The 8,979-nt window shown below is 37.6% G+C and overlaps 1 protein-coding gene across 1 annotated transcript in view; it reads right to left on the reverse strand.

The window, feature by feature from the left end:
• The window catches only part of SLC18B1 (solute carrier family 18, subfamily B, member 1), an 18,157-nt gene extending 10,197 nt beyond the window's left edge, over positions 1–7,960 (reverse strand). The window contains exons 1-4 of the mRNA XM_006778517.2: positions 7,849–7,960; positions 7,443–7,516; positions 5,586–5,733; positions 2,547–2,703 (exon numbers count right to left, since the gene is read on the reverse strand). Of these exons, the coding sequence (XP_006778580.2) occupies positions 2,547–2,703; positions 5,586–5,733; positions 7,443–7,516; positions 7,849–7,908 (439 nt within the window). The 5' untranslated portion in view covers positions 7,909–7,960. The remainder of the gene's footprint in view (positions 1–2,546; positions 2,704–5,585; positions 5,734–7,442; positions 7,517–7,848) is intronic.
• Positions 7,961–8,979: the final 1,019 nt, after the last annotated feature.

Consider the following 8,979-nt stretch of genomic DNA (forward strand, 5'->3'; position numbering starts at 1 on the left):
GTGCTACATTTAGACTTTGCCAGAATATGAGAGATAAAGTTAAATCATGGTGTTAGTATCTTAATTATTAGCCAAATATTCACCATAAACCAAATCTGAGCACAGCCCAGGTCACTCAACTCAGGGAGCCTGCAGTCAGTCTAGATTAGAAAGAGGTTGAGCACCACCCTGTGGCTCCATGTGGTAGTGCCAGCAGTCAGACTACTTGGTGTGGACTTTGAATTGTGTATTAAAGGTATTTTGGTCACCTTAAGATATAAATGATAAAATACCAACTTTAATCGGTTAAATTTATGGTGCATATAAAAGGTATTATGAAGTTATGGTATAAGACAAACTGTTATGGCATGATTGGTCCCTTCTCTAAATCCAAAGTGTGAAACGGGTTACCAAAACACTAAGAATGTTTGTAAAAACAGACATAAAGAATTTAATTAAGCTGTTGAAGAAGCTCAAATAATGAAAACTTAGAGTGATAACTGCTTAAAAAGGCACATGGCAGAATTACCTGGGGAGCTCTGCCAAGCTGTTCGGTACTCTCTCTGCTCCCCCAATTCTGAAATATTCTTCTTAAAGGGGTGTGACTCCCTGCTTGGCAACACCTGCCGCAGCAAGCTACCTGTAGAGATGGGGAGGGGAGGTACCCCTCAGGTGTGAGGGAGCGGAAAAAATATTGAGCACTGTGGCAGTACTTACTCAGCATTATTCCAGTAATTGAGAAGGTTCAGGAAAACTTGCCAAAAGAGTTAACAAAATGAGTTTTGAAGGATAAATAAGAGTAGGTAGCATGGGAGGGAGAGATACTCCAGCACACGTGACTCCCCTGCTGAAATCTAACAACAGCTCTTAATGGCTTTCAGGGTAAAGCTCACATTTTACAGATTTATGAATTTTTAATAGGAAGATTGGCATGTCCATGACTGTGTTAGAAATATTTCTTTAGAGCAGTATAGAAAAGGGGACTTGATGAACAGATATAAAAGATGAGGGAGAGGTTAGGAACTATAGCTGACTCTTAGGTATCCAAAGCTAAAGCCACATTGTCCAGGGGTCTAGAAGGAGATAAATGAGTAGAGTAGAACACAAAAGTCTGCCAATGTCAACAAAATAAAAAAAAAAGAGTTAATTTTCTAGCTTCCATCTTTAAGCTCTCCTAAAGCAATAGTTCTAAAAAGCACTCAATGGCAATACTTACAGCCTTAATGTTACCAGTCTTAGGAATTGTTATATCATTTCCCCCCATTCAATCTAACTAAAAGGTCCTTCTGTAGATAAAGAGAAAGTTTGTCAAGCCAGTTTGTTCATAAAAATACAGCTAGCTGGGGCTTTGTAAAGTTCAATGAAGATGCAGGGAAATTTTAATTGAGGAATGACAAAAAATGAGAGAAACAAGTACCAACCAACTAGGCTGGTGGCGGTTAGAGGGGGCTGCAAAGGATACCAAGATTGGGTATGGGGGGAAGAAATGAGGAGAGCAGGCTGGGGCTCAAGGAGTAACAGATGTTGGGGCCAGTCCAGCACCTAATCACAGAAATTCTCAATGCCATGTCCTACCTTTAACTAGTAAGCAAGGTCTTGTTTTTCCTTATACAGTGTGATAAAGGGTCAATAAAACTCTCTCCCTGCTGCATGAGAATCTGACTTGGTGTCAGTTGCTTAGTTATCAGTTGAGTGTTCATCTGACACCCAAGTGGGAGACAACCTAGACGCTGGTCTATAGATACCTCCCTGGCTGCCGTGTTACTGGTGTTAGAAAGAGGACAGACTCCACCATGTTTCAGGGTGAATGATGGTGCCTCTCTAGCAATGGTCTCTAGCTCTGTCTCTCCAGCTCCCACGTGAACTCTTGTTCTGTTCCCCTAGTAATCTGACAAGGGTAAAATGACAACTGTGTTACGAGGCAATCTTGCTCACAATACAAATTACCCTGGCCTTGCAAATTTCATTTGAATGGAAGGGATTCTAAACAAACTAATAACTACCTGATGAGGTATCTGTGCCTCCCTGAGTGTGACTGTGGAGACCCTGGAGGCGGTGCCAGGGAGTTGCTACAGGATATGCTAACTCCTATGGGCACGAAGCTCTGAAGCCAGGATGACTCCTATTCCTGCCGGCTGTGGCCTGGTGTCCTCGCACCTGGCTGTGCTGCACAGATAGCTGCAAGGACCGCTGGGAAGGAAGGTGGGGGCTTGCCCTCCTATCTCTGTGGCCTTCTAAGAAGATGGTGCCATGTGTGGTGCATGTAACGTGTCATTCTGAATCTTTAATTAAGTCCAAGATGACCTTTGGTTGGCATTGCATATGGCTCTGTTTTATGATCAGAAATTAAATATTTGCTAGTTCTAAAGGTCAGAAAAATTGCTGATGTATAGACATTTATATCAATTGCCTACAGGATTTTTCTGAAAAGCAGAATTAGTTACTTCAGGGTACTCTAAAAATCTACCATTGATTACATAAAATAAAAGTGAGTATACATTAAATTGATCTACAAAGGCATGCAAATACTGAAAGATTCTTAAAGTGAGTAACAAATATAGTCTTACCATAACTAGGTAAAATGTACATGGTGAGTGGTACCATCAGCAAAATTATGCATCCAAGCAAAATAAAAGGCACCTCATAGCCAAAGGATTGATACAAGAAGCCACCTAAAGGAGGCCCTAAAACTAGTCCCAGTCCAGAAAAAACCTCAAGACTTCCCTAAAATTGAGGAAAAAAAATAAGTTAATATATTTTGATTGAAAAGTTAACAAATAAAGGTTTAGTGGGCACTATCTGAAAAAATTCTATCCACTTCACAATTTACACACACACACACACAAACTCAAGATGGACCCAAAATTTATATATTTTGAAATCATAAAAGCACTAAAAAATAAAATATGGGAGTTTTTTGTTCTTTAGTCTTTATGGTACGGAAGGTTTTCTAATTATGGCACAAAAGCTCAGAAAACACAAAAGAAAAGATTAATAAATCTGATTATATGAAAACAGGAAAAACTATGTCTGGAAAAACACAACAAAAGACAAAGAATAGAGAAAAAATACTGACAAAGGGCTAATTTCCCAAATATATCAAGAGAGTTACTTCAATTCAAAGAGGGAAAAGAAAGAAAAAAACCTAATAGGAAAATGGGAAAAGGCTATAAAGAGACTGTTGACACATAAATCATATACAAAGCTCTTAGGCATATAAAAAGAAGCTCACCTTCACTTTTTAAAGACATGAACATTTAAAGATGCCAATGTTTCCCTCTCGCCTGTCAAGCTCTCCATACTTCCAAGAATTTGAGGAAAGAGCATCTTTGCACATTGCTGGTGAGTGTACACCGCAGGGCAACTTGGCAAATCAACCATTACAAATACACACATTCTCTGACCAAGAATGCCACTTCTGGGAATAAACTTAAAGATTTAGCCATAAAGATGAGATATGGTGTATGTGCAAGCTTATATTTGTAGCACTATTTACAACAGGAAAAGATATAAACAATGAAATTTTCATCAATTTAAATAAACTAGGTTATACATACAGTGAAGTACTACACAGTCATTAAAGAGAAGCAAAGAATGAGGAACTTTTCATATATAGATATAGAAAGATCTACAAGCTAATTTCTATTTTTTATTTATTGATTTCAGAGAGGAAAGGAGAGGGAGAGAGAGATAGAAACATCAATGATGAGAGAGAATCATTGATCGGCTGCCTCCTGCATACCCCCACATTGGGGATCAAACCCACAACCCGGGCTTGTGCCCTGACCGGGAATCGAACCTGTGACCTCCTGGGTGGATGCTCAACCTTGCAGCCAGGCTCCAAGCTAATTTCAATGTTTGTGTAATAAGTAAGACAGAGTATGTTACCATAGTGCAAAGAAAATGGAGGGAATCGTGCTTTCTCAGTGTGTGTGTGTGTGTGTGTGTGTGTACATGAATACATGAAATTGCTTGGGAAGAAACCTGTAGTATCTGTTGCCTTCTGGGGGAGTGATGTTGGGCTGGGTGCCCGGACAACAGGAGTGTCTATGGGAACTGAGCAATAGTAATATATAGAATATATTCACCAGAGTTGAAATAAATGACCAAAAAAAGAATATATTCACTATATGCTATATTTCCCTTTGTAACTTTTGAATTTTGTGCCATGTAAAATTATTTTGTTTTGTTAAAGTTAAACAAAATAGTGCTATGGGAAAAATAGTTCGCTATCACAGAACTCTTACAGAAATTGCACCATTTTAAATCAATCTAATTTAGAGGCTTTAAACAGAGACCCGTGGCTTGCAACCTAAAATCCTCAGACCTCACAGAAGACTCAAAAGTAGTCCACTAATAACTTTCAACTTCTCATAACAAATACAGAAATCCTACATTTTCTCACAATAATGTTATCCAGATCATCTACCATGTTAGGCCGTTACCTTTTGGCTGAAATTTTACATAGAAACTTGGCATACCCTGCTGATCAAAAAATCCAAAGGACTGTGGCATCATAGGAATTTCTTGGGCAACACTTTCCAGAGTGTTCCACAAAGCACCAGTTCTTTTAAGAGTTAAAAGTGGTTCCATAGTCAAATCGAGGTGTGGAACATTAAATAAACTATCTCTACTATAGAATTTCTCAGAGTCTTAACACACTAATGTGAACTGGACAGCATATCCACACTCCAAACATGTTTAGCCACAAAACCTTGTTTTGCAGAGCATGTCAACAGACTAGTCTTCTGAATCCTTTTTGAGAAATATATTCCTGGGAGATGTAAACAGTGTACCTGCCACAATGGCCAGCACTGTGTGGCAATGACTATAGAATGAGCCTATCCTAGAATGAGCCTATCCAGACATATTATTTTATATGGGTAAATGAAGGAGTCCTTGGTACTAAATTATAGGCTCTGTGGTGACATTTGGTCTCTGTACACACCGGGTCCTTCAGAGATGCATGGGTCCAAGGAGAGACCTATGGGAAAGCCCGTCTGGGGTCAGGGAGGCAGCAGCCAACAGGAATCTGGTGTCACTAATACCAGATGTCCAGGTACCTAGGCAATGTATAAGACATACCTCAATACGATGCTACCAGGGTCTGGGTTATTATGGCAAGATAAGAGGGTGCTCCTCAGACAGCACAGAAGCACTTACAAACGTATTGCTAACATCTCTCCCGTGAATCTTGGAAAAGTGGAGGAAGGACTCTACAGATTGAGTCTTTTCTAACCCAGAGGAACGCTTCAGCAGCCGAGCTCAGCTACAGAGAGAGAGCAAAATACTACTAGGAAGGCGTTTAAAAAATAATAATATAAAAGTGGCAAAAAGAATATTTGGCTTGGACCACATTTACCTGTCAAACTGCCCATTCAGAGGATTCTAAGGCCAGGAAGAGACCTAAGTAAGATTGATGATACATTTATTGACAGCCTGCTGCTAGAAGTACAAACTAAGGTAAAAGGTAACAAACACAGATTGTAAAAAAAAGAAAAAAAAAGCATGTCTAGTAGAATGGACTCCAGCTTTATCTTGGAAGGTGAAACAAATATTTTAGCCTACACTAAAGGTAAAATAGGAAAAAAATATAAAATACATACCAAGACTGTGGCCACATGATTTGGGAAAGCCTTTGCGAGGATAGAAAAAGATGCAGTTATTGCTGCAGCAAAGCTTATGGCATCTGCTATTCTCACTAGAAAACACAGAGCAATAAATACTGGTCCATCGGGAACTTGGTCCAATAAACTAAAAAAGAATAAAACAAGTCTCAAATGCCAAACTGGTTTCTTTCTTTTTAAAAAAATATATTTTTATTGATTTCAGAGAGGAAGGGAGAGGTGAGACATAGAAACATCAATGATGTGAAACAATCATTGACCAGCTGCCTCCTGCACACACCCCTACTGGGAGTCAAGCATGCAACCTGGGAATGTGCCCTTGACTAGATAGAACCTGGGACACTTCAGTCTGCAGGCTGATGCTCTATCTACTGAGCCAAACCAGCCAGGGCCAGGTTGGTTTCTATTCATTTCCTTCTTAACTGTACTCACTGAAAAGAGCAGTAGCTCACCTAGAGTTATTAGAATAAATCTCTTTAGAATATAAACTTTTTAAAAAGTTGCTTTGTTATACTTTGAGTAAAAGAATTACCTTCTTTTGGGAGGTACCAATTGGAAGCACAATGAGAATTTAGTTGCCCTTTTCTGCTGACATAATTGGCTCCCTAAATAATACTAAATAGGCCTTTTAAAATATAAAGCATCACTCTGACAAGAACCACTCATAGAAGATTCTTAGTTTCAGGTTTGAGCCATAGTGGGGCTCAAACCTTCAAATACAGTGAATACAGAAAACAGAAGACCACCCCACATAAAACGAACAATTTAAAAAACACTTAATTTAATATGGTTTTCTTTAGCTTATTTCATTTCAATCTCACCAAACTCTTATCACTCATCTATGTTCCCCAAGAACTTGTTTAAACTCCTCCGTATTATTTGCCACTATGGTTGTATAAACTTAAGAACTTTCAAAGTTTTGCCTCTGGATTTATTTTCCCTTTTCTCCAAATAGCAATAGGTGAAACCATTCTGCTCTCATGTTCAGAAGTGAGCACAGGACTAGGCCTGACTAATCAGTGCATTCTCTTCCTTGGCTACAGTGACCTTGATGCAGTGATGGGTCATCAACAAAGATCAGGCCAGTGGAACTCCATTCTGTAACTCTACTAGAAGCTATTAGGAAAGTGGCTGCTGGGGACATCTTGCCATCACAAGGGTAGAGTCTATCCAACAACAAAGCACAAGAAGAGGAACACAAAACCAGGAATTTAAGAAAGAGGCTTGATAAAATTATTTTAGCATATGAATTCTGATTTTCTTTAGCTGATTTTCTAGGTAAGAAACTCATTCTCTTGCTGGAGCCAAAAATTTTCTGTGACTCAGAAAAGTGAGTTTAGTTTCTGTCACTCACAGTCACAGGAGTCCTAATGAATACATTCAATAGTCAGTTTAAGGGTGATCCATTCCTTAGAGCAGTGGTTCTTAACCTTCCTAATGCCGCGACCCTTTAATACAGTTCCTCATGTTGTGGTGACCCCCAATTTCATTGTTACAAATTGAACATAATTAAAGCATAGTGATTAATCACAAAAACAATATGTAATTATATATGTGTTTTCCAATGGTCTTAGGCGACCCCTGTGAAAGGGTCGTTCAACCCCCAAAGGGGTCGCGACCTACAGGTTGAGAACCGCTGCTCTAGAGGATTCTTTTCTTAAGACCAATGTCACTCATCCTGTTTTCTACATCACCCAACTCCCTTCACCATTAGTCACATGCAGAGCACTCAACAATCAGTGGTACTGACTGATGTAAAGGATCCATTAACATTTCAAACTGAAGATAGATTATGAAACATGTTCAAGCTCCCAAACATATCAAAACATGACTTACCCAAAGAGAATTGTGACTCCTCCTGAGACAAACATTCCTGATACAAACATAAATTTTGCTCCAATCTGTACAAGCTATAATAAATGTCAGAGAAAGTGGTAAATTGATGACTACTACAAGTCTATATTGACATAAACAAATATACTTTATCAGAAAATATACCATTTGGGAAAGATAAAAGCAGTTACTATAATAATTCTTTAATAGAATAAAAACATACATTTCTTAAACCATGAAAGAAGTTAAAAATCAATCAACTCTAAGAATGGAACTGTCAACAGTGGCACAATTCATAAAGTATAATGGTAGTTATTTCTGCATCAATGGAAATTCTAGACTGATAAATTAGAATAACTCATTGTACAATTTTTAAAATTGAAATGTTCATATGAACTTGAATACTTACATATTTTCCAAAGAACAAAGAGGCCAGCAGTTCAAACAAAGCATAGCATCCAAAGATCATCCCAATAACTGTATTGCTGGCTCCTTTCTTTTCAGCCTTTAAAAAAAATTGAAAAGGAAACAAGTTTGAAAGACAAATTCGCATCAGTGTAAAAAAATGGAGCTATTAGATATGAGCATCATCTTGTAACCTTTTTCTGTACAGCAATTTTAAAAATTATTATTATAAAATAAACAGGATGGAGAAGTAAGAGAAACTATACTAAAACCTAGTATGACATGAAAATAATTCACTCATCATGCTCAAACATTAAAATAGAACTATCATATAATTCAGCAATCTGTCTTCTGAGTTTATAGCAAAAGAATTGAAAGTGGTGTCTGAGAGAGATATTTACAGCATTTTTCACAACAGCTAAGATATAGAAACAACCCAAAAGTCTATCAAAAAATGAATGGATAAAAAAATGTGGTAAATACATTCAGTGGAATATTTATTCAGCCTTAAAAAATAAGAAAATCCTGGCATTTGCAACAACATGGATAAACGTTGAGGAAATTATGCTAAGTGAAAAAAGCCAGACACAGGCCAACAAATACTGCATGATTTCACTTATCTGAGGAATCTAAAATAGTCAGAAGCAGAAAATAAAATGGTTGTCAGGGGCTTCAGGAAGGGGAAGTGAGAAATTATTATTCATTGGGTATAAAGTTTCTGTTAAGCAAGATCAGCTCATATTGTATTGTTATCACATAAAAAAAACAAGAAAGGAAAATAAACATAAAAATCTCACAAAAGAACACAAGGGAATATTTGTAGGTGATAAATATATTTAGTATCTTGATTGTGGTGATGACATCACAGATATATGCATATGTCCAAACTCATCAAGATAGATATATTAAATGTGTGCAATTTTTTTGTATATTGGTTAGACCTCAATAATAAAGCCTCTCCCCCCTGAAAAAAGATTTGTTTACTTTAGCTGACAAAAAAAATCAGAATTAGAAAGGATAAAAAAGTATAAACTAAATTAAACATCTTGGCTGAAGAAATGTGGGCTCTACTTCATCCATGGAACTGAGTGAACAGCTAATCTTGACATAGTTCCTTTATGTTATCTGTGAATGA

This window comes from Myotis davidii, unplaced genomic scaffold, assembly GCF_000327345.1.
Source record: "Myotis davidii unplaced genomic scaffold, ASM32734v1 scaffold147, whole genome shotgun sequence".
NCBI lineage: Eukaryota > Metazoa > Chordata > Mammalia > Chiroptera > Vespertilionidae > Myotis > Myotis davidii.